The 26,359-nt window shown below is 44.7% G+C and overlaps 1 protein-coding gene across 1 annotated transcript in view; it reads right to left on the bottom strand.

The window, feature by feature from the left end:
* The window catches only part of cog5 (component of oligomeric golgi complex 5), a 259,153-nt gene that overhangs the window by 229,970 nt on the left and 2,824 nt on the right, over positions 1-26,359 (bottom strand). Inside the window, exons 3-4 of the mRNA XM_072471522.1 lie at positions 25,369-25,426; positions 4,851-4,905 (exon numbers count right to left, since the gene is read on the bottom strand). Coding sequence (XP_072327623.1) covers positions 4,851-4,905; positions 25,369-25,426 — 113 coding nt within the window. The remainder of the gene's footprint in view (positions 1-4,850; positions 4,906-25,368; positions 25,427-26,359) is intronic.

Genomic DNA, 26,359 nt, shown 5'->3' with positions numbered 1-26,359 from the left:
ACATTAATGCACACTATATGTTCTGCACACCAACCAACTAGCATCACCATATGAATCATATTGGTCTTGATGACCAAAACAGTACAGGATATTGGGTAGCAACTCTTCACAGCTCATCTATTGAGATTCTCTAAGAATTCTGAACATTCCAGGCTTTTTTTTTTAAACAATGACCTGCATTTTGATCAATTACATCTGTATCTCAACTCCATTTATGTCATTGCATTGTATCTCTTGATAGAGCAGAGCAGACAATATGATTAGATCCAAAGACAGAAAATACTGGTTCTCTACAGATGCCGTCAGACCTGATGAGATTGTCCAGTATTTTCTGTTTTAATAATAATAATCTTTAGTAGGCTTACATTAACACTGGAATGAAGTTACCGTGAAAATCCCCTAGTCACCACACTGTGGTGCCTATTCGGGTACACGGAGGGAGAATTCAGAATGTCCCATTCACCTAACAAGCACGTCTTTCAGGACTTTGAGAGAGGAAACCGGAGCGCCAGGAGGAAATCCATGCAGACATGGGGAAAACGTGCAGATTCTGCACAGACAGTGACACAAGCCAGAAATCGAACCCAGGTCCCTGGTGCTGTGAAGCAACAGTGCTAACCACTGTGCTACCGCACTTTGTTTCAGAGTCCAGCGTCCACAGTAATTTGCCTTTATCAACATAATTAGATATTGTGCTGATTCTACATGTAAAGCTCATGTAATGTTTCAGAACTATTCTTGCTATTTTGGTCACATGGCACAATATAGCATGAGCTTTTTGTTACAGTTTCTATTACAACACCCCCTAATGGTAAGTGCTCATTATGTTAGACAACCATTCAGTGAATCAGATCCAGTGAGATTTCTGGTCCCATTATTTCCCAGGTACAATGTGACTTCCAGTAATTTATTATAGTCACTTCCGAAAGTTTACTATAATCATTTTCGATAGTTTATTATCGTCAAAGTGTTATGCTTGACCATGATCTGGATGCAGAGCCAGCCAAAAGGAGAGCGGGTTTTAATCGAGTGAAGGCTGCCCTCTTTAAGAAGGGGGTGAAGTTTGGGATACTGTACCCGGCCCGCCTCTGGGTGACCTACAATGGTTGTGAATATTATTTTGGTACACTGGAGGAAGCAATGGAATTTGCAAGAGAAAATGGACTGGCAGGAGGAGGAGGACATTGAACTTTGGAGGTGGTGTTTGGGGAGGTTGGTTCTGCCTTCCCCCTTGCCAAGGAGTTTTTCGTATTGGGCTGTTATTGTAACTTGCTTGTCTCTGTCTCCCGGGGGTCCTTGGGGTCTTTGCTGCTTCATTCAGAGCTATTTTGATGGGATGAGGGAGGGTCGTGTTGGGGGAGTGCATTGGGTTTTGTTTTCGTCTGGGGTTTTCCACTGCCGATGGTGCTTAGGGCATCACGGTATTGGCAGGGGATAGTGAGCATACAGTTTCGCGGTATGCGGACGATCTATTGCTCTACATATCAAACCCAACCCTTTGGAAGGTATTAGGGGGATTATGGGCATATTGGAGGAATTTGGCCAGTTCGAAAGGTACAAATTGAATATGGGGAAGAGTGAGGTTGTCCCGATCCAAGCGAGGGGACAGGAGAGGAGGTTGGGGAAGTTGCCATTTAGAGTAGTGGGGGCACGCTTCAGGTATTTGGGCATACAGGTCGTGCGGGGGTGGGAGCAGCTACACAAGTTGAATTTGGCTCGGTTGGTGGAGCAAATGAAGGGGGATTTTAGGAGGCGGGATGTGTCCCCACTGTCGTTGGCGGGACGGGTACAGTCGGTGAAGATGACGATTCTCCCGAGGTTCTTATTTGTGTTCCAGAATATCCCGATATTTATTCCAAAGGCCTTTTTTAGGAGGGTTAATGCACGGATTTGGGAGTTTGTCTGGGCAGGTAAAGCCCCGTGGGTCAAAAAGGTGCTGCTTGAGCGGGGTAAGAGGGGAGGGGGGCGGGTTGGCTCTTCCAAACTTGATGTATTATTATTGGGTGGCGAATATAGACATGGGTTGGAAGTGGGTAATGGGGGAATAGTCGGTACGAGGCAGCTTCTCGAGCTTGGAGAGGCTGGTGGAGGAATTGGAACTGCCCACGGGAATGGGTTCCGGTGTTTGCAGGTGAGGGATTTTGTGCCGACCTTTCCCCACCTGCCATCTCTGGGGCTACAGAACAAGGTGGTGTCAAAAACAGCGCAGGTGAGAGCATAGTGTCGGAAATCTACAAAGAGCTAATGGAATGGGAGGGAGCCCAGATAGGGGTCGTGAAGTGTAAGTGGGAGGAAGAGTTGGAGAGGGAGTTGGAGGCTGTGGGAGGAAGCTCTGAGGAGGGTGAATGCGTCCTCTTCATGTGCAAGGCCTTATTCAGTTCAAGGTGGTCCACAGGGCACACATGACCGTGGCTATTATGAGTAGGTTTTTTGAAGGGGTGGAGGATAGGTGTGTGCGAGTGGGCCCGCGAATCATGTCCACATGTTTTGGGCCTGTCCAAAGCTGGAGGAAATTTTTTTTTTTTTTTTTAATAAATATTTTTTATTCTCCTCCTTTTTCACATTTTCTCCCAAATGTACACCCATCAACAACAAACAATAATCAGTAACAAATATGTCAATCCCCATATCAATAACAACGATCCCATCCTCCCACCATACCCCAAACATTAGCCCACATGTTCACATAAACAAATGACAAAAAGGAATCAGGAATCACCCATAGTCACCATCAACACACATCGCCCCCCTCCCCCCAACCCTCCCACCCACCCCCCCAACTAATGTTCGATGTTAACCAGTTCTTGAAAGTGCATGATGAATAATGCCTATGAATTGTAGAACCCCTCCATCCTTCCCGTCAGTTCAAACTTAACCTTCTCAAGAGTCAAGAATTCCAACAAGTCCCCCCCCCCGCCACGCCAGGGCACAGAGTGGAGAGGTTGCTCTCCATCCCATCAGGATCCTCCTTCGGGCGATCAACGAGGCGAAGGCTACAACATCTCCCTCCGCACCAGTTTCCAACTGGTCCGACACACCGAATATGGCCACCCGGGGGCCCGGGTCCAGTTTCACGTGCACCGCTTTAGAAATTACCCGAAAAACCTCCTTCCAGTAATCCTCTAGCTTTGGTCAGGACCAAAACATATGAACGTGATTAGCGGGGCCCGCCCCCCACAACGTTCACACACATCTACTCCTTCAAAGAATCGGCTCATCCTCGCCCTCGTGAGGTGTGCTCTGTATGCCACGTTCAGTTGTATCAGCCCCAACTTCGCGCACGAGGTGGAGACATTCACTCTCCGGAGCACCTCACACCAGAACCCCTCCTCCATATTCTCTTCCTCCCACTTTGCTTTGATCCCTTCCAGTGGTGTCTTCTCCTCTTGCAAAATAGCTCCGTAAACTGCTGACACTACCCCCTTCTCCAGTCCCCCTGTCGTCAGCACCTCCTCCAGCAGTGTGGAGGCTGGCTCCACCGGGAAGCTCTGTATCTCCTTTCTGGCAAAACCTCGAACCTGCATGTATCTAAACATTTCCCCCTGCTCCAGCCCATACTTCGCTTCCAGCTCCTTCAGTCCTGCAAACCAACCCCTAAGAAACAAATCTTTTCGTGTCTTAATCCCCTTCTCCTCCCATTTCCGAATATTTTCATCCCACCTCCCTGGCTCAAATCTGTGGTTCCCCGAATCGGCATTTCCCTTGACCCTGCCCCCAACCCGAAGTGTTGGCGAAACTGCCTCCAAATTCTCAATGAAGCTATTATTACCGGACTCCCCGAGTAATTCCCCGGGGCTATCGGGAGCGGTGCTGTTGCTTGTGCTTTCAATCCCAACCCCCTGCACAAACTCTCCTCCATTCTGACCCACTGGGAATCAACCCCTTTGACCCAGCTCCGACCCTTCTACAGATTCGCCGCCCAGTAGTAATACATCAGGTTCGGAAGACCCAAACCCCCTGCCTGCCTTCCCCTCTGTAGCGGCACCTTTCTCACTCTGGCATCCTTCCCTCCCCACATGAACGAAGTAATCGTTCCCTCAATCTCTCTGAAAAAAGCCTTTGGCAGGAAAATCGGCAGGCATTGAAAAATAAACAGAAATCGCGGCAGCACGTTCATTTTAACTGCCTGTACCCCACCTGCCAGTGACAGAGGGAGACCATCCCACCTTGCCAGATCAGCTTTCAATCTCCCCACTAAACTAGAAATGTTGAGCTGGAGGGAATCTGACAGGGGTTTGCTAATGTTATGTCAGAGGTCTCGAGGGTGAAGGTGATCCCGAGTCCAGAAGTGGTAATTCTTGGAATGTCAGAAAACCCGGGAGTCCAGGGGGCGAGAGAGGCGGGTTTGCCTCCCCGGTAGCCCGGAGACATATCTTAGTGGAATGGCGGGACTCGGGGCTGCCGAAACAGGGAGTTTGGGTGAGCGACCTAGCAGAGTTCCTCAGGTTGGAAAAGATTAAGTGCACCTTGAGACAATCTGTGGAGGGGTTTACCCGGAGAAGACTTCAAAAATAGTTAAGATGTCAGCAGTGGGGGATGGGGGAGAAGAGAGAGAGAGAGAGAGAGAGAGAGAGAGAGAGAGAGAGAGAGAGAGCGAGAGAGAGAGAGAGCGAGAGAGAGACACACAGACAGACAGAGAGAGCGGGGAGGGGGGTGTTGGGGGGTTAAAAAGGAGGTAGGAGAGGCGGAGAGCAGGATGAGGAATGGTGAGGTGTTAGATATTTATTCTCTTTGTCATTTGTATTCCTGTTTGCTTGCTTTTTTCTGTATAGCTGTGTTTGATGTATATATATTATATAAATGCCTCAATAAAAATATTTTTTTTAAATAGTGTTATGCTTGCACTCTACCTGTCAACAGTGCACTGCAGAGCAGCAATCCGGGTCTGCATCATCTGAAGAACGCCTAAAAAACACAACAGACATAAACATTTTCATTTATTCACAAGACATGTTTTAAGTCCAGTTATTTACAGAAACAAGAGTAAGTCATTCAATCCTTCAAGACTATTCAATTGTTTAATCAAATCATGATCAATCTTTACATCAACTCTTTTACTCATCCTTTCTCCACAGACAAAAATATGGTGATCTCAGTCTTGAAAATTTCAGTTGATCCAGCACCCAAAGTTTAATGGGCAATTCCAAATTACACCTACCCTTCGCCGTGCTTACCAATTTCATTTTTAAATAAAATAGCTGTATTCTCCTTGATCTGGATTCCTCCACCAAAGGAAATAGTTTGTCTGTATTTTCCCTACAGAATCACTAAATTTTAAAAATAACACTCTGCACCTTTCTTAACTTTCTAGACTGAAGGGATAACAAAGCAAGTTTCGGCAGCATGTCCTACTTTAAACCTGACATAATTTTGATCAACGCGTTATTCCCAAGATTTAGTGCCTAATACTGAAAAGTTCTCCAAATGGCATCTGACTAAAGCTGTGTTTAACTCAAACATCATTCCTCGCCTTTTATATTCCAACCCTCTTGAGATGAAGGCCAATATTCAATTGGCTTTTATTTACTTTTGTACTTCTGCATCAACTTTTAGGGATGTGGAATTACTCAATTCCTTTGTACCTCTGCAGTATCTAATCTATGACCATTAAGAAAATATTATGATATCTTTCTTAGATACAAAATGTATAATCTCATTCCTTTAATTCAGCTGGAAAACAGATCAAAGAAATTCATCGTTATGACATGGAGATAAAAGCTTTGTCAGGTCCGTGTTGCAGGGATTCTGTATAAACAAAATTATAAGCATTTAATAAAGATGGTGCAGTGGTTATTTATTTTACAGATAATTATTATTATAAGTTCATTTGATTCATGCTTGTACCTTTTCTTCTTCCATGGGGTATTTAATCTAATTCCACATCCTCCTTATACCCTAGAATAATTATTTTCTCAGGAAACTAATTGCCTTATAAAATATTTTATGCACTCTTTTGCAGCAGCACACAGTTAACTTCACTTGGTCTTCCGGAATGTATCAGTTACTGATTAGAACATTTACTCTGCATTTATCAGTATTGCACATCATTTGTGGGCGGTATGATAGCACAGTGGTTAGCACTGTTGCTTCACAGCGCAGGGTCCCAGGTTCGATTCCCGGCTTGGGTCACTGACTGTGCGGAGTCTGCATGTTCTCCCTGCGTCTGTGTGGGTTTCCTGCGGGTGCTCTGGTTTCCTCCCACAAGTCCCGAAAGACGTGCTATTATGTAATTTGGACATTCTGAATTCTCCCTGTGTACACCCGAACGGGCGCCAGAATGTAGCAACTAGGTGCTTTTCACAGTAACTTCATTGCAGTGTTAATGCAAGCCGACTTGTGACAATAAAGTAAGAAGTCTTACAACACCAGGTTAAAGACCAACAGGTTTGTTTCAAACACTAGCTTTCGCAGCACTGCTCCTTCGTCAGGACCAGTGTTCTAGCGAATAGGATAAATAGGTTGGTCACAAGGACTTTAAACTAGCAAGTTGGGGGGAAGGGAAGTGTAAAGCTATGGACAGTATAATGGTTAATGGGGATCAAGGCAGCAGGTTACGTGACAGGTTATTATGTAGAGATATGGGTTCAAAGACAAGGAAAATTAGGAGAAAGGGTAAGAGGAAAAATAATTTGCGAAAAGTTACTGATCAAGGTGCTAGGATTCATAACAAAGACATAAAAAACAGCATAAGTGTACTTTACCTGAATGCTCGTAGTATCCGAAATAAGGTAAATGAGTTGATGGCGCAAATCATCGTGAATGACTGATTTAGTGACCATTACTGAAACATGGTTAAAAGATGGTCACGACTGGGAGTTAAATATCCAAGGGTATCAGACTATACGAAAGGATAGAATGGACGGTAAGGGCGGTGGTGTCGCTTTGTTGTTTAAGGATGGCATCCGGGCAATAGTAAGGGATGATATTGGTGCTATGGAGGACAAGGTTGAATCAATTTGGGTGGAAATCAGGAATAGTAAGGCGAAAAGGTCACTGATAGTCTATAGGCCACCAAATAGTAACAGGATGGTAGGGCAGGCAATAAGCAAAGAAATAACGGATGCATGTAGAAATGGTACAGCGGTTATCATGGGAGATTTTAATCTGCATATCGATTGGTTTAACCAGGTTGGTAAAGGCAGCCTTGAGGAGGAGTTTATAGAATGTGCCCGGGATAATTTCCTGGAACAGTATGTAATGGAACCTACAAGGGAACAAGCGGTCCTAGATCTGGTCCTGTGTAATGAGGCAGGATTGATTAATGATCTCATAGTTCAGGATCCTCTTGGAAGGAGCGACCACAATATGGCGGAATTTAAAATACAGTTGGAGGATGACGAGGTAAAATCAAACACTAGTGTTTTGTGCTTAAACAAAGGTGATTACAATGGGATGAGAGAAGAACTAGCTAAGGTAGACTGGGAGCAAAGACTTCATGGTGAAGCAGTTGAGGAACAGTGGAGAACCTTCCGAGCGATCTTTCACAGTGTTCAGAAAAGGTTTATACCGACAAGTAGTAAAGACGGTAGAAAGGGGAAAAATCAACCGTGGATATCTAAGGAGGTGAGGGAAGGAAAAAAACATACAAAGTGGCAAAAATTAGTGGGAGACTAGAGGACTGGGAAGACTTTAGGGGTCAACAGAAAGCTACTAAAAAAGCTATAAAGAAGAGTAAGGTAGACTATGAAAGTAAACTGGCTCAGAACATTAAAGCAGATAGTAAAAGCTTCTACAAATATATAAGACAAAAAAGAGTGGCTAAGGTAAATATTGGTCCTTTGGAAGATGAGAAGGGAGATTTAATAACAGGAGACGGGGAAATGGCTGAGGAGCTGAACAGGTTTTTTGGGTCAGTCTTCACAGTGGAGGACACAAATAACATACGAGTGACTGATGGAAATAAAGATATGTTAGGTGAGGACCTTGAGATGATTGTAATCACTAAGGAGGCAGTATTGGGCAAGCTAATGGGACTAAAGGTAGACAAGTCTCCTGGCCCTGATGGGTTGCATCCCAGAGTGTTAAAAGAGATGGCTAGGGAAATTGTAAACGCACTAGTGATAATTTATCAAAATTCACTAGACTCTGGGGTGGTCCCAGAGGATTGGAAAGTAGCAAACGTGACACTACTGTTTAAAAAAGGAGGTCGGCAGAAAGCGGGTAATTATAGGCCGGTAAGCTTAACTTCGGTTGTAGGGAAAATGCTGGAATCTATCATTAAGGAGGAAATAGCGGGGCACCTGGAGGGAAATTTTCCCATTGGGTAGACGCAGCTTGGGTTCACAAAGGGTAGGTCGTGTCTGACTAATTTGGTAGAATGTTTTGAGGACGTTACCAGTGCAGTAGATAACGGGGAGCCAATAGATGTGGTATATCTGGATTTCCAGAAAGCTTTTGACAAGGTGCCACACAAAAGGTTGCTGCATAAACTAAAGATGCATGGCATTGAGGGTAAAGTGGTAGCATGGGTAGAGGATTGGTTAACTAACAGAAAGCAGAGTGTGGGGATAAATGGGTGTTTCTCTGGTTGGCAACCTGTAACTAGTGGGGTCCCTCAAGGATCAGTGTTGGGCCCGCAGTTGTTCACAATTTACATAGACAATTTGGAGTTGGGGACCAAGTGCAATGTGTCAAAGTTTGCAGATGACACTCAGATGAATGGTAAAGCAAAAAGTGAAGAGGATACCGGAAGTCTGCAGAAGGATTTGGATAGGTTAGGTGAATGGGCTAGGGTCTGGCAGATGGAATTCAATGTTGCCAAGTGTGAGGTTATCCATTTTGGAAGGAATAACAGCAGAATGGATTATTATTTAAACGGTAAGATGTTAAAACATGCTGCTGTGCAGAGGGACCTGGGTGTGCTGGTGCACGAGTCGCAAAACGTTTGTGTGCAGGTGCAACAGGTGATTAAGAAGGCTAATCGAGTTTTGACTTTCATTGCTAGAGGGATGGAGATCAAGACTAGGGAGGTTATGCTGCAATTGTATAGGGTGTTGGTGAGGCCACATCTGGAGTATTGTGTTCAGTTTTGGTCTCCTTACCTGAGAAAGAACATATTGGCACTGGAGGGAGTGCAGAGGAGATTCACTAGGTTGATCCCAGTTGAGGGGATTAGATTATGATGAGAGGTTGAGTAGACTGGGACTGTACTCATTGGAGTTTAGAAGGATGCGGGGGGGATCTTATTGAAACATATAAAATTATGAAGGGAATAGATAGGATAGATGCGGGCAGGTTGTTTCCACTGGTCGGGGAAAGCAGAACTAGGGGGCATAGCCTCAAAATAAGGGGAGGTTGATTTAGGACGGAGTGTAGGAGGAACTTCTTCACCCAAAGGGTTGTGAATCTCTGGAATTCCTTGCCCAGTGAAGCAGTTGAGGCTCCTTCTTTAAACGTTTTTAAGAAAAAGATAGATGCGTTTCTAAAGAATAAAGGGATTCGGGGATATGGTGTACGGGCCGGAGAGTGGAGCTGAGTCCACAAAGATCAGCCATGATCTCATTAAATGGCGGAGCAGGCTCGAGGGGCCAGATGGCCTACTCCTGTTCCTAATTCTTATGTTCTTATGAATGAAGAGGTATGTTCCAGAAACATATATATATAGACAAATTCAAAGATTCAAGACAATGGTTAGAATGTGAGGTAATTAAGCAACCAAGCCTCCCCGGTACCAGAGTAGAAAACAATACAGGGAAATCTATTGTCAACTTGTCGGACTGCACCCTTCAACCAGACAAAATCGAAGTCCTCAGCAGAGGGCTCAATTTCTGCATCACCACCAAAATGGACCCCATCAGTCTCGCGGCAGACACGGAGGAATTCATCAGGCGAATGAGGCTCCGGGAATACTTCCACAGACCGCAGGAGGCCGACAGTGAACCCAAGGAGACTACCAATGAACCGGAACAGCAGACCGAGAGATCTGCGGTGCTGCAATCGAAGAGGAAAGAGTCGAATTGGACCCCTCCGGAAGGCCGCTGCCCTAGACTCGACATGTATGCTCAAGCCGTCAGGAGTCACGTCAATGCCAGATTCATCAGTCGCATTCACAAGACAGCCCCAAAATTCACCCAAGCACAACGCAACACCATCCGCGCTCTCAAGACCAACCGCAACATCGTCATCAAACCAGCAGACAAAGGAGAGGCCACCGTCATACTGAACAGAACGGACTACTGCAAAGAAGTATACCGACAACTCAACAACCAGGAACACAACAGACAGTTACCCGCAGATTCGACCAAGGAACATATCCGCCAACTAAACACACTGATCAAGACCTTGGATCCAGACCTTCAGAGCACCCTACGTGCTCTCATCCCACGTACTCCCCACATTGGAGATCTCTACTGCCTCCCGAAAATACACAAGGCCAACATACCAGGCTGTCCTATCGTTTCAGGCAGTGGGACCCTCTCTGGCTACATCGAGGGCATCTTGAAACCCATCGTACAAGGTACGCCCAGCCTCTGTCGCGACACGACGGACTTCCTACAGAAACTCAGCACCCACGGACCAAATGAAACAGGAACATTCCTCGTCACAATGGACATCTCGGCACTCTACACCTGCATCCCCCATGACGACGGCATTGCTGCAACAGCCTCAGTACTCAACACCGATAACTGCCAATCTCCAGACGCATTCCGCAACTCATCCGCTTCATGCTGGATCACAACGTCTTCACCTTCGACAACAAGTTCTTCATCCAGACGCACGGAACAGCCACGTGGACCAAATTCGCACTTCAATATGCCAACATCGGCATGCACAATTTTGAACAAGACCTCCTCACCGCACAGGACCTTCAACCGACGTTGTACACCAGACACATCGATGACATTTTCTTCCTTTGGACCCACGGCGAAGAATCACTGAAACAACTACACGATGACATAAATACGTCCCATCCCATCATCAGACTCACCATGGACTACTCTCCAAAATCAGTTGCATTCTTGGACACACTCGTCTCCATCAAGGACGGTCACCTCAGCACTTTGCTTTACCGCAAGCCCACGGATAACCTCACGATGCTCCACTTCTCCAGCTTCCACCCTAAACACAATAAAGAAGTCATCCCCTATGGACAAGCCCTCCGTATACACAAGATCTGCTCAGACGAGGAGGAGCGTAACAGACATCTACAGACGCTGAAAGATGCCCTCGTACGAACAGGATATGGCGTTCGACTCATCGATCAACAGTTCCAATGCGCCACAGCAATAAACTGCACCGACCTCCTCAGAAGACAAACACGGTACACAACCGGCAGAGTACCCTTCGTCATCCAGTACTTTCCTGGAGCGGAGAAACTTCGACATCTTCTTCGCAGCCTTCAACATGTCATCGATGAAGGTGAACGTCTTGCCAAGGTCTTCCCCACACCCCCACTATTTGCCTTCAAACAACCGCGCAACCTCAAACAAACCATTGTTTGCAGCAAACTACCCAGCCTTCAGAACAGCGAACACGACAGCACACAACCTTGCCATGGCAGTCTCTGCAAGACGTGCCAGATCATCAACATGGATACCACCATTACACACAAGACCACCACCCACCAGGTAATCGCGGTACATACTCGTGCGACTCGGCCAACGTGGTCTACCTCATAGGCTGCAAGAAAGGATGTCCCGAAGCGTGGTACATTGGCGAGATCATGCATAAGCTGCGACAGCGAATGAACGGACATCGCGCAACAATCACCAGGCAGGAATGTTCCCTTTCAGTCGGGGAACACTTCAGCAGTCAAGAGCATTCAGCCTCTGATCTCCGGGTAAGCGTTCTCCAAGGCGGCCTTCAGGACGCGCGACAACGCAGAATCGCCGAGCAGAAACTTATAGCCAAGTTCCGCACGAGTGCGGCCTCAACCTGGACCTGGGATTCATGTCGCATTACATTCATCCCCCACCATCTGGCCTGGGCTTGCGAAATCCTACCAACTGTCCTTGCTTGAGACAATTCACACCCCTTTAACCTGGGGTTACCCCTTTCTCTGGATCTGTAAAGACTTAGTTACCTGCAAATGCTCGCATTCTAAGCATTGCCTTGAATCTTTGAATTTGTCTACATATGTTTCTGGAACATATCTCTTCATTCACCTGAGGAAGAAGCAGTGCTCTGAAAGTTAGTGTTTGAAACAAACCTGTTGGACTTTAACCTGGTGTGTAAGACTTCTTACTGTGCTCACCCCAGTCCAACGCCGGCATCTCCACATTGTGACAATAAAGATTATTATTGAGTGTGTGCAATCTTGGGATAAAGACAAAACTGGAAACATGTTCTATTTTCCATCGTCAAAACTCACCATCAGAAAGGCACATCTTTAAATTTCAGAATATTTGGAAAATCACAATAGGATGACCTAGATATGTGGGCAGTGACTACAAAATTAAACTGATAGCTTCAAAAAAAAAAAAAGCAAATTTTTAAAAACTTAGTTTTGGGTTTAAATTTGCTTTAGCAAGGAACCTCTGAAATATTCCTATGTTATAAAGGAATGGATTGGGCGGCATGGTGGTGCACTGGTTAGCACTGCTGCCTCACAGCGCCGAGAACCCAGCTACGATTCCGGCCCCGGGTCACTGTCCATGTGGAGTTTGCACATTCTCCCAGTGACTGCGTGGGTCTCACCCCACAACCCAAAAAATGTACAGGTTAAGTGGATTGCCCCTTAATTGGGAAAAATACATTTTAAAAATAAATAAAGGAATGGATAAATGTTTAAAATCACTAAGGAATTCACCACCAGAGTGTGGCTGAAGTGAATGCTATAAATGCAATCAAGGTGAAGTGGGACAAGTATTTAAGGGAGAAAGTCATAGACGGTTCTTTTGATAGATTCAGATGAGGAAATATAGAAGGGGGCTCGAGCTTAACATAAGAGCTGCCATGGACTGGTTCGGGGGGGAATTACCTATCACTATATCGTATTTATGAATTCCTGCATAACTCTATGCATTTTAGCACATTTTTCCAAAGGCAATCTAGAGCACCAATGCTTGCAATTTTCTTAAATGGCTTCAGAGAAATTGTTGAATGATTATCTCAATTAAAGAAGCTACTAAAATTTGCTTTTTTTTGAAGCTATCATTTTAATTTTGTAGTCACTGCCCACATATCTAGGTCATCCTATTGTGATTTTCCAAATATTCTGAAATTTAAAGATGTGCCTTTCTGATGGTGAGTTTTGACGATGGAAAATAGAACATGTTTCCAGTTTTGTCTTTATCCCAAGATTACACACACTCAATAATAATCTTTATTGTCACAATGTGGAGATGCCGGCGTTGGACTGGGGTGAGCACAGTAAGAAGTCTTACAACACCAGGAATGATTTGTGGACATGTGCCTTTGATGCAGCCTGTATCTTTAATTCAAGCAGAAATAGTGCCATGTGTCTTTAATTCAAACAGAAGGATTCAGAAAGCTGTGTTGTTTTAGGCTGGTGATTGCAGACTGGCTGATGTCAGTGATGACTCAGCTTGGTTAATTTGGCTGGTGGGCAATGAATTGGCCCAAAAGGCTGTGCTATACCCGATAACAGATGGTGATTGGATCTGATCCCACTGGAATGTTTCCAGAATTATGAGGTTCAAGTTATGTTTCACTTCTGAATCTGGCAGCCTGGATGGAGTTTTCTAACTAACTCTCTCCAAAAAGATTGAAATAACTCTCTTCGGAATGCCACTGTGAGGGCTGACTCTCTCTCCAGAAAGTCTGGATCTTGTCTCGTGAGACTGCAAAGGCCTGAAGTTAAACCATGGGTTGGAAGCAAGGTTTGATGCAAAATTAAGTATCTCTCCAGAAAGATATCGGCCTGAATGTGAACCTCGAGCTAAAGGCCCAATTTGATCAGAACTAAAGTGTCTCTCCCGAATGCCTGCTGCCTATGGGTGCTGGATTTTATCTGCAGGGACCATGAATGAATAATTCTGCAAAGATGACCACTACAGAGGTAAAACCAGAGATTTTAATCAGCAAGCGTGAAGAACCACCATTTGAAGCAAAGACTCTTTATTTCTTGACTATCATCTTTATTATTTCCACCCCCCAACCCCCATGTTTGTCTGACTTGTTTGTGTGGGTAGGGGGTGGCAGACATAAAGAGAGTAGTCGGTGTTAGCCTCTTGTTATCCAGTTGTGTTTACTGCATATTCCATGATAGTTCTTGGTACGAACAGTAAGTGTTTCATCAACTTACAAACCTGGTGACTGTAGTTATTAGGCAGCTACAGGCCAAAGACTTTGGGATTTTTTGTAAGAATTATTGGTTAATTCACTTGTGTTGGGACTCGGGAAGAGTGGAGCTGGAATTGGCCACGCACTTGCCCAGTGTGCCGTAACAATATACATACTGTGCCTACCAGAGCAGGTCAAAGGCTAGGAATCCGGACTCCCCAAAGCTTGTCCACCATCTACAAGCCACAATTCAGCAGTCTAAAGGAATAGTCTCCACTTGCCTGGATTAATTGTGATGAATGTACTAATTATTCTATATTATATTTTATATCTGTTGCTGTAATGTTTTTAAAAGGCTGGATTATGGTATACATTTACTGCAGTAATATTATTAAATAACCTAGGTTAAGGTATCCAGGCTGTATATCTGCTAAAGCTGTAATTAAGGAGACGTAAAAGGTGAGATCATGATTGATTCTAGTAAGAAGTCTTACAACACCAGGTTAAAGTCCAACAGGTTTGTTTCGAATCACTAGCTTTCAGAGCACAGCTCCTTCCTCGGGTGAATGAAGAGGTGGGTTCCAGAAACAAATTAGACAAAGTCAATGATGCAATACGATACTTTGAATGCAAGTCTTTGCAGGTAATTAAGTTTACAGCTCCAGGTGGAGCAACTGGAGAGAAGGATAATCACAGGTTAAAGAGGTGTGAATTTTCTCAAGCCACGACAGTTCGTAGGATTTCACAAGCCCAGGCCAGATGGGGGGGGGGGGGGGGGGGGGTGTGAATGTAATGCACCATGAATCCAAGGTCCCGTTGAGGCCGTACTCAAGTGTACGGAACTTGGCTATATGTTTCTGCTCAGCGATTCTGCATTGTCGCGCGTCCTGAAGGCCACTTTGAAGAATGTTTACCCGAAGATCAGAGGCTGAATGCCCATGAATGCTGAAGTGTTCCCTGACTGGAAGGGAACATTCCTGCCTGGCAATTGTCACGTGATGTCCGTTCATTCGTTGTCACAGCGTCTGCATGGTCTCGCCAATGTACCACGCTTCGGGGCATCCTTTTTTGCAGCGTATGAGGTAGACAGCTTTGGCCAAGTTGCACGAGTATGTACCATGTACCTGGTGGGTGGTGTTCTCATGTGTAATGGTGGTACCCACGTCAATGATCTGGCATGTCCTGCAGAGATTGCCATGGCAGGGTTGTGTGGTGTCGTGGTCACTGTTCTGAAGACTGGGTAGTTTGCTGTAAATAGTGGTTTGTTTGAAGTTGCACGTTTGTTTGAAGGCAAGTAGTGGGGATGTGGGGATGACCTTGGCAAGATGTTCGTCTTCATCGATGACATGTTGAAGGCTGCGAAGTGTTGTAGTTTCTCCGCTCCGTGGAAGTACTGGACGTCAAAGGGTACTCTGTCGGTTGTGTCCCGTGTTTGTCTTCTGAGGAGGTTGATGCGTTTTTTTGCTGTGGCACATTGGAATTGTCGATCAATGAGTCGAGTGCCATATCCCATTCGTACCCCATTCGGAGTGAGTTCTCGCAGTGAGCCAGAGAAGACACAGCCAGAGTGAGCCAGCAAAGAGTGCGTTTGGGAATTTGAGTCTAGGTGGGAATTCGAAGCTGGGTGGGGAGGAGGTGCTTTTTATCCCTGGTAAGTAGTTTTTCTTTTCATTGTCTAATGTATTTATTTTTTCTTTCGTTTTTTTGGAATTGTAGTTGTATAAGTTTACCCAAGGTTTAAGACATGGCAGGAGATCCCAGACCCGTGTCATGCTCCTCGTGTGCAATGTGGGAGCTCAGGGACACGTCCACTGTCCCAGGCTCCTTCACGTGCAAGAGGTGTGCCCAGTTGCAGCTCCTGTTAGACCGCTTGATGGCTCTTGAGCTGCGGATGGACTCACTTTGGAGCATCTGCGATGCTGAGGACGTTGTGGATAGCACGTTTAACGAGTTGATCATACTGCAGGTGAAAGTTACAGAGGGAGAGAGAAATAGGGTGACCAAAAGACAGAGTAGGAAGGCAGTGCAGGTGTCCCCTGCTGTCATCTCCCTGCAAAACAGATATGCCACTTTGGACACTGTTGAGGGAGATGACTCACCAGGGGAAGGCAGCAGCAGCCAGGTTCATGGCACCGTGGCTGGTTCTGCTGCCCAGATGGGCAGGAAGAAGAATGGCAGGGCTATAGTGATAGGGGACTCAATCGTAAGGGGAATAGACAGGCGGTCCTGCGGACGCAATCGAGACTCCAGGATGGTATGTTGCCTCCCTGGTGCAAGGGTCAAGAATATCTCGGGAGCTGTTGGGGAGGGTTTAAACTAATGTGGCAGGGGGGTGGGAACCAATGCAGGAAGTTGGAAGGTAGTAAAACAGGGACAGAAACAAAAGGCAGTAAGGGGGAAAGTGTAAGGCAGAGAAGCCATTGTCAAAAATCAAAAAGGGCGACAGTACAGGGTACAGTGACTGAGGGGAGCTCAGTGAATAGGACCAGTAATACTAAAAGGAATAAAACGGGAAGTAAAAACATTAATGGTAAGCGACGTGGCAGGTTGTTACATGAAGATATGGGTTCAACGACAAGAAAAATTAGGAGAAAAGTTAAGAGGAAATATAATTTAGGAGAGGTTACTGATCGAGGTGTTAAGATTCAAAATAGAGGTAAAAAAGCCAACGTAAGTGTATTTTACTTGAATGCTCGTAGTATTCGGAATAAGGTAAATGAGTTGATGGTGCAAACCATCATGAATGACTATGATTTAGTGGCCATTACTGAAACATGGTTAAAGGATGGTCACGACTGGGAGTTAAATATCCAAGGGTATGAAACTATTCGGAAGGACAGAGTGGATGGTAAGGGAGGTGGTGTAGCTTTGTTGTTTAAGGATGGCATCCGGGCAATAGTAAGGGATGACATCGGTGCTATGGAGGACAAGGTTGAATCCATTTGGGTGGAAATCAGGAATAGTAAGGCGAAAAAGTAACTGATGGAGTAGTCTCTAGGCCACCAAATAGTAACATTATGGTGGGGCAGGCAATAAACAAAGAAATAACGGGTGCATGTAGAAATGGTACAGCAGTTATCATGGGGGATTTTAATACACATGTCGATTGGTTTAACCAGGTCGGTCAAGGCAGCCTTGAGAAGGAGTTTATAGAATGTATCCGCGATAGTTTCCTAGAACAGTATGTAATGGAACCTACGATGGAACAAGCGGTCCTAGGTCTGGTCCTGTGTAGACAGGATTGATTCATGATCTTATAGCTAGGGATCCTCTTGGAAGGAGCGATCACAATATGGTGGAATTTAAAATCAAATACTAGTGTTTTGTGCTTAAACAAAGGAGATTACAATGGGATGAGAGAAGAACTAGCTACGGTAAACTGGGAGCAAAGACTTTATGGTGAAACAGTTGAGGAACAGTGGAGAACCTTCCAAGCGATTTTTCACAGTGCTCAGCAAGGTTTAAAAGATAGAAAGAGGGAAAATCGACCGTGGATATCTAAGGAAATAAGGGAGAGTATCAAATTGAAGGAAAAAGCATACAAAGTGGCAACGATTAGTGGGAGACTAGAGGACTGGGAAATCTTTAGGGGGCAACAGAAAGCTACTAAAAAAGCTAGAAAGAAGACTAAGATAGGTTATGAGAGTAAACTTGCTCAGAATATAAAAACAGATAAGTTTCTACAAATATATAAAACAAAAAAGAGTGGCTAGGGTAAATATTGGTCCTTTAGAGGATGAGAAGGGAGATTTAATAATGGGAGATGAGGAAATGGCTGAGGAACTGAATAGGTTTTTTGGGTCCGTCTTCACAGTGGAAGACACAAATAACATGCCAGTGACTGATGGAAATGAGGCTATGACAGGTGAGGACCTTGAGATGATTGTTATCACCAAGGAGGTAGTGATGGGCAAGCTAATGGGGCTAAAGTTAGACATGTCTCCTGGCCCTGATGGAATGCATCCCAGAGTGCTAAAAGAGATGGCTAGGGAAATTGCAAATGCACTCGTGATAATTTACCAAAATTCACTAGACTCTGAGGTGGTCCCGGCGGATTGGAAATTAGCAAACGTGGCACCGCTGTTTTAAAAAGGAGGTAGGCAGAAAGCGGGTAATTATAGGCCAGCTAGCTTAACTTCGGTCGTAGGGAAGATGCTGGAATCTAACATCAAGGAAGAAATAGCGAGGCATCTGGATGGAAATTGTCCTATTGGGCAGACGCAGCATGGGTTCATAAAAGAGCAGGTCGTGCCTAACTAATTTAGTGGAATTTTTTGAGGACATTACCAGTGCAGTAGATAATGAGGAGCCAATGGATATGGTATATCTGGATTTCCAGAAAGCCTTTGACAAGGTGCCACACAAAAGATTGCTGCATAAGATAAAGATGCATGGCATTAAGGGGAAAGTAGTAGCATGGATAGAGGATTGGTTAATTAATAGAAAGCAAAGAGTGGGGATTAATGGGTGTTTCTCTGGTTGGCAATCAGTAGCTAGTGGTGTCCCTCAGGGATCAGTGTTGGGCCCACAATTGACATAGATGATTTGGAGTTGGGGATCAAGGGCAATGTAGCCACGTTTGCACTATGAGGAGTGGTTAAGCAAAAAGTGCAGAGGATACTGGAAGTCTGCAGAGGGATTTGGATAGGCTAAGTGAATGGGCTAGGGTCTGGCAGATGGAATACAATGTTGACAAATGTAAGGTTATCCATTTTGGTAGGAATAACAGCAAAAGGGATTATTTAAATGATAAAATATTAAAACATGCTGCTGTGCAGAGAGACCTGGGTGTGCTAGTGCATGAGTCGTAAAAAGTTGGTTTACAGGTGCAACAGGTGATTAAGAAGGCGAATGGAATTTTGTCCTTCATTGTTAGAGGGATGGAGTTTAAGACTAGGGAGGTTATGCTGCAATTGTATAAGGTGTTAGTGAGGCCGCACCTGGGGTAGTGTGTTCAGTTTTGGTCTCCTTACTGGCACTGGAAGGTGTGCAGAGGAGATTCACTAGGTTAATCCCAGAGCTGAAGGGGTTGGATTACGAGGAGAGGTCGAGTAGACTGGGACTGTACTCGTTGGAATTTAGAAGGATGAGGGGGGATCTTATAGAAACATATAAAATTATGAAGGGAATAAATAGGATAGATGTGGTAGGTTGTTTCCACTGGCTGGTGAAAGCAGAACTAGGGGGCATAGCCTCAAAATAAAGGGAAGTAGATTTAGGACTGAGTTTAGAAGGAACTTCTTCACCCAAAGGGTTGTGAATCTATGGAATTCCTTGCCCAGTGAAGCAGTAGAGGCTCCTTCATTAAATGTTTTTAAGATAAAGATAGATAGTTTTTTGAAGAATAAAGGGATTAAGGGTTATGGTGTTCAGGCCGGAAAGTGGAGCTGAGTCCACAAAAGATCAGCCATGATCTCATTGCATGGCGGAGCAGGCTCGAGGGGCAAGATGGCCTACTCCTGCTCCTAGTTCTTATGTACAAGGGCATCTTTCAGCATCTGTAGATGTCTGTTACTCTCCTCCGCGTCTGAGCAGATCCCGTGTATACGGAGGGCTTGTCCATAGGGGATGGCTTCTTTATTGTGTTTAGGGTGGAAGCTGGAGAAGTGGCGCATTGTGAGGTTATCAGTGGGCTTGTGATAAAGCGAAGTGCTGAGGTGACCGTCCTTGATGGAGATGAGTATGTCCAAGAATGCAACCGATTTTGGAGAGTAGTCCATGGTGAGTCTGATGGTGGGGTGGAACTTATTGATGTCATCGTTTAGTCGTTTCAATGATTCTTCACCGTGGGTCCAAAGGAAAAATGTCATTGAGCAGCGAGACTGATGGGGTCCATTTTGGTGGTGGTGCAGAAATTGAGCCCTCTGCTGAGGACTTCGATTTTGTCTGGTTGAAGGGTGCAGTCCGACAAGTTGACAATAGATTTCCCTGTATTGTTTTCTACTCTGGTACCGGGGAGGCTTGGTTGCTTAATTACCTGCAAATGCTCGCATTCTAACCATTGTCTTGAATCTTTGACTTTGTCTATATATATGTTTCTGGAACCCACCTCTTCATTCACCAAAGGAGCAGTGCTCCGAAGGACACGCCGAGCTAGGCGGCAACAGTATGTAAATAAAGTAATGTAAAGTAGGATGGAGCCTTTTTCCTACACTGTATAATAAATGAAAATGAATGGCAAATGTACATAATTTTGAAAAATGTCAATGAAAATTTTTTTTTAATGATTGATCCAGCCACTTACTTGGTTATAGATAAAGGGCTAATTGAATCATTTTATGATTGCTGGAGATTCTTTGGTGAATAGATAATTATGAGGGGTTCCATTCAGTCCAAGTTGCGCAGGTCAGGTGACATCTTATTGGGATAATGATGTAATTAAATTGGAGGAGCCAGGGCTGTCTGTAGTTTTGCAGTTTTCCATAGGATTAGAGTCTGACCAGACAGAATGATTTTAAGCTGAGCAGCAGCTTTTCCAAATGCTGCTAGGTTGAGCAGAAGGGTTCTGGTTCTGCTCCTGAACGGGTCTCTCTCTCCAAATGTCTCTACACAACTAAGCAAGTAATTGGTTTGTTAACTTTATTTATAAGTGACATTGGAACTGTACTGGGGTGCTTAATTGGGGATAGTAGCATGCATAGATAGTAAGTTTAAGTCTTTCCTTGGGTTTAACAACTGTTTAACTGATAATTGCAAAGCTATTTTCTTTGATTTTAATATGATTAATTCGGTGTTTGAATTAAACTTTGACTTAACATAGAAAGTTACCTATTGGTCAGGGCCATCACTCCTGGGATGAAGTACCCTTTCCTCACAGTTTAACAAATTAAAAAATATTGTTAGGGGTTCTTGTCCAGTATCCTAACAAATGTTGGGGTCTGGTCCGGGATCTTAAGAGTGCTGCTCCAACACCACCCAAGTAGCTTGACACCATCCAATATAAAGCAGCCTACTTGATTGCTACTTGTTCCACAAATATTCAATCCCTCCACCACCACCAAACAGTGGCAGCCATGTGTACAGTCTACAAGATGCACTGCAGGAAGATTCCTTAAGCAGCACTTTCAAAGGCCACGGCCACTACCATCTAGAACAGTGTTTTTCAAACGTTTTTTCCCAGGACCCACTTTTGCCAACCGGCCGATCTTCGCAACCCATGCCGGCCGACCTTGTGCCATAACTCTCCCTCTCTCTCTCACACATTCCCAGACACACAAACCGTGTAGCAACTCTCTCTTACACACCTATTCCATCAATTCCACCCCCCCCCCCCACCTTGTGCTGGAACCAGTGCATGGGCTCCATACAATTACCAGATCTCAATCTTTGTCTGCAAATCAGCTCAATACAGACTACGAAAATAAGAACAAAGGGATTTCATTTATCATTGCAAGTGGATAGAAATTTCAATTTCTTCAAACCCTAAGCTGATTTTCTGTCAAATTCTTGTACATTTCGTTTTTAGAAATGTGATAAGTGAGATCAGTTTTATAATCTGGAGAGATGTGCATGTACACAAGGGAAGGGATATCAACCGTTCCGAAATAAACTGGTCACCAGCAGACTCATTGGCAACTAGGTCTCACCGGTAATCGGCAAGACCATCCCAAAAATGACACAGAACCCAGTAGCATTTACAGAATCAGCATTTGGTTCCACAAGTATCTCCAGAGTATAGAGTTAGCTGGAGCTTTGAGGGAGCAGATCCAAGCATCCTTGTTCCAAAACAGAGTCTGGCTTGATTCTGCATCAAAACAGACCGCATTAGCGGTGTCCCGTTCGCTCATGCGATGCTGCTGACTCCAGGATCTGCTGACTGTAATATGCCAACTCCACCTCCTGACAAACCTGCTTGTGACTTTGACCTCTCATTGCTGTTGGGAAGTGGGCTGTTCTCCTGTGACCGATGTTCATCTGCGTGATCTTCTGGGACATCATAGAACCTTTCTCCACCATCATCTGTTACACGAGTCTGGACCTTGCTCTTCAGTTGTGCTATGCTCAACGTGATCTGCCTCCAGCATAAAATGAGATAGGTTTAGTCCTTTCAATAACACTTGCTTGAGCGGTTGATTTTTCCAGAGTCCCATTGGCCAACTCTTGCTGCAGAACTTTGTCAGGTGTCTCACATTGACAACATACTGCACAGTCCGGAGGCCCATCTGTCCCTTGCTTTAGCGATGCAAGGAAACTGTCCTGCTCTGGTACATGCTGACTTGAGCCTCCATCACGCGTCATCTTCTGAATTCAGCATGTAAAAGAACAGTAATTGCTTCACAGTGTGAAGGTTCGTTAGTGCACCTCTGCTCAGGATTAGGAGAGTGATGAGGCTGAAGACTGGCCCTGGCTTGAACAGTGCGGCTCAGGCCAATTTAATAAATATGCTGGTAGCGGACATTGGGCGCTTCCCCAGGGATCAGATCGGGAGCGCTGCGATCGATCGCTCAGCGACCCTCCCGACACCTGCCCGCGACCCACCTGGTCACAACCCGCACTTCTGAAAAACCATGATCTAGAAGGACAAGGGCAGGGGATATCTGGGAAGACCACCACATGGAGGTTCCCCTCCAAGCCACAAACCACCCTGACTTGGAAATATATCACTGTTCCATCGCTGGGTAAAAATGCTGGAATTCATTCCCTAACTTGGTTGCATGGTGTACCAAAAACAACATCTAAATGTTGGCAAACCAAGGAATTGATCATCGACTTCAGGAAGCGTAGCACGACACACACCCCTGTCTACCTCAATGGCTCCAAAGTGAAGATGGTCGATGGTTTAAGTTCCTGGGAGTCACCATCAACAACAGTCTGTCCTGGTCCACTCACATTGATGCAACAGTCAAGAAAGCCCAACGACGTCTCAACTTCCTACGGAAGCTAAAGAAATTCGGCATGTCTGCATCTCCCCTCATAAACATTTATAGATGTGCCATAGAGAGCATCCTATCTGGCTGCATCACAGCTTGGTATGGCAACTGCTCGGCCCAAGATAGCAAGAAACTGCAGTGTGGGGTGAACTCAGCCCAACGCATCACATAAGCTTGCTATCCTTTCATTGATTCTGTCTACACCTCCCACTGCCTCAGGAAGGCAGACAGCATTGTCAGAGACCCCTCCCACCCATGCTTTGCCCTCTTCCAGACCCTTCAATCATGCAGAAGATACAGCAGTCTGAAGACCCGCACATCCAGACATAGGAACAGCTTCTTCCCCACAGCTAGTCGACTCCTCAACAACTCTCCCTCCGACTATCTGTTCCTGGCAAGAACACTATTCACAACTCCCGATGCTGCTCTTGCTCATCTATTTGCTTTGTTTGGCCCCTTGTTCCGCACTGTAACCAATAATTATTTGTCGATGTACTAGTGTCAACGTATTCTGTCAATTATTCTTTTTGTCGACAATGTACATACTGTGTACGTTCGCTTGGCCGCAGAAAAATGCTTTTCATTGTACTTCGGTACATGTGACAATAAAATTAATCAATCAATAAAAGCATAGTGGGTGTAACCACATCTCAGGGACAGCTGCGGTTCAAGAAGGCAGACACCACCATCTTCTGAATGGCAACTAGCGATGGGCAATAAATGCTGGCTCAGCCAACAATGCCCATATCCCATAAATGAATAAAGAAGTGCCCTTTATCTGCAAAACCATCATACTGTGACTAGCAATCCAGATGATAGAAATATTCAGGGACTGGCTATATTTTCTGCAGCATTCCCATTTTCCACTCTCACCTGGGATCATGCCTAATTCTGGAGTCTTGCTCACTGTGATTTCAGTTCTTTTCAAGTTTGTTGTGTTTCCTAGTTCATTGTCATCTCAGGATTCTTTCCCATTGAGGAAGGGATATCCTGATCCTTGGTCTGCTAAAGGCAGGGTATATGCTGTAGGGCCGGGATGCCAGGCAGACTGCAGCCAAATCGGTGAGGGAAGACGGTGCACATTTGTGTCCTGCATATTCCTGTCCACGGCTCCCACACCTTCCATATGCTGCAGCTGTTTGATGTGCAGTGAACAGATGGGGGCTTAACAGCCCATCAGTACCTGGTCTGCTGGTAGAATATGGTTGCCAACTCAGGTTGGAGGCATACCTGGAGATTTGATCACATGATCATGACATGATATTAGACCATGTGACATCAAATCGAATGACATCTGAAATACTACTGAATTTATCTTACAATGGTTGGGTCCTATACAATTGAGAATCTTTAAATGGTTCTGCTCCAACACTTGTGCAAGGCGGCTCAGGAACCAGGAATCCACCAAGAGAAGATGAAGGATATGGAAATTAACAAACCATTCTCTCCATCCCCTGAAACCTCATTACTCAGTCTCCCTTGCCCTCCACCACTCCTTGAGCCACCACAGGCCCGGTCTCCCTCTCTCCTCAACCTCCAAGCACACACGATTTCAAGGGCCCCAATTCCAGAGTCCTTCACCTAACTCATCACCATGAGCTTCCACTGGACTGGCAGTTCCAGTTTTTGTGCAAAGGAGCTCTCTTTAGTCAATGTTAGTGACAGAAAAGAAATAGAAGAGAAACTCTCTTCTCCATCTAATGGGCGGCACAGTGATTAGCACTGCTGCCTCACAGCGTCAGGGACCCGGGTTCTATTCCGGCCTTGGGTGACTGTGTGGAGTTTGCACGTTCTCCCCTTTTCTGCGCGGGTTTCCTCCAGGAACTCCGGTTTCCTCCCACTGTCCAAAGATGTGCAAGTTAGGTAGATTGGCCATTCTAAATTTCCCTTTAATGTCCAAAGGGTTAGGTGGGGTTACTGGGATAGGGTGGGGGAGTGGGTCTAGATGATGCTCTTTCAGAATGTCAGTGCAGGCTCGATGGGCCGAATCTGACTGTAGTGCTTCTATGATCCCTGTGCTAAAACTGTGCAACCATTTGGTCTCAGCAACTGAATCGTTTCATTGCCAATATACATACTGCGTAAAAAGATCTCCACCACACCAAAATAATTTTTCACTTGTTGTCACCACGCACCTACTTTGTGTGTCCAGTGAATGTTGAAGGCTGTCTGTAGTTTGGAATCTGCATGTGACCATTGTTTGAACGTACAGCTTCTGTCAGTTATTAGATTGCTGAAGTGTTCAATTTTTGCAGGGTATTTAGTTATGCAGATTTCACTGTATTGCAAAATTTGTTTTTATTTTAACACTTACCTTCCAGTGACTCTATGCCAGTAGCTTGAGCAAGAAGATTTTCATGTCTTGCAACAACCTGAAAAACATATTGGTTTTATATGTTTATTAACATGATATGTTATGCAATAGGCATTTTATATTACGTTAAACCTAAATCTAATTTAACAATCTAATTCATAAAGATCATCTCTGGACAAAGAACTAAAGTGGTGCAATAGTCTTCTTACGAGGTTGTGTTTTAAGGCACATCATTGGGATAGTAATACCTTGTTTATCTAGTTAAGTAGACTTCTCTTTCATGTTGGAACTGAGCACCAGAAGTTGAAAAGTAGTCTTTCTCAAACACTAAAACGCAGATTGATTAGATAAAAATCCACCAAAATATTTTTAAATATAAATTTCATTAGAAATTTCCATTTAAAAATTCCTTGTGCAAGAAGAAAAGAATAAATAAAGATTGCCCCGTCTCAAGAACCAGAGTCAGCCCTGAAGAAAGGATTCAAAATCATGTTTCTTAGGGGGCATGGTGCACAACTTGGTTAAATTACTTCTTTGGTACCTGGAATCCAGTCCAAACTTCTGAAATTTACTTTCCTTCTATAAAAAGAACAAGGAGCAGGAATAGAACAGTTCATTTTTCCTAACAAAATAGGTCCTTTGGCAGGAAACGTGTGAGCAGCAATATCAATACTCGTTCTTCAAAAGTTTTTTTCCTGTTATGCTAAGAATATCACCCTCCGGAATTTCAGAAATAAATTCCTACAACAGAAACACAATCCTTCTTATTCAAACAAGATAAAATTACATAAATTCCTGCAAACATGATGGATACAATCCCCAAACTGAGAGCACTGCAGTAACAGAGTGATAGGGGCTCCTTTCTTTTTGACACTATTTGCCCACTCTGTTGGGAATACTTGGCTATGTGAGCATGTTATGTAAAGCTTTGACATTTCATGGATGAGACATGGTTAGCTCTGCCTGATGTCAGCCTAGCCAACCATTTCTA

The sequence above is a fragment of the Scyliorhinus torazame genome, chromosome 13, assembly GCF_047496885.1.
Source record: "Scyliorhinus torazame isolate Kashiwa2021f chromosome 13, sScyTor2.1, whole genome shotgun sequence".
Classification (NCBI taxonomy): Eukaryota; Metazoa; Chordata; class Chondrichthyes; order Carcharhiniformes; family Scyliorhinidae; genus Scyliorhinus; species Scyliorhinus torazame.
This window is presented reverse-complemented; position numbering and strand designations above follow the sequence as displayed.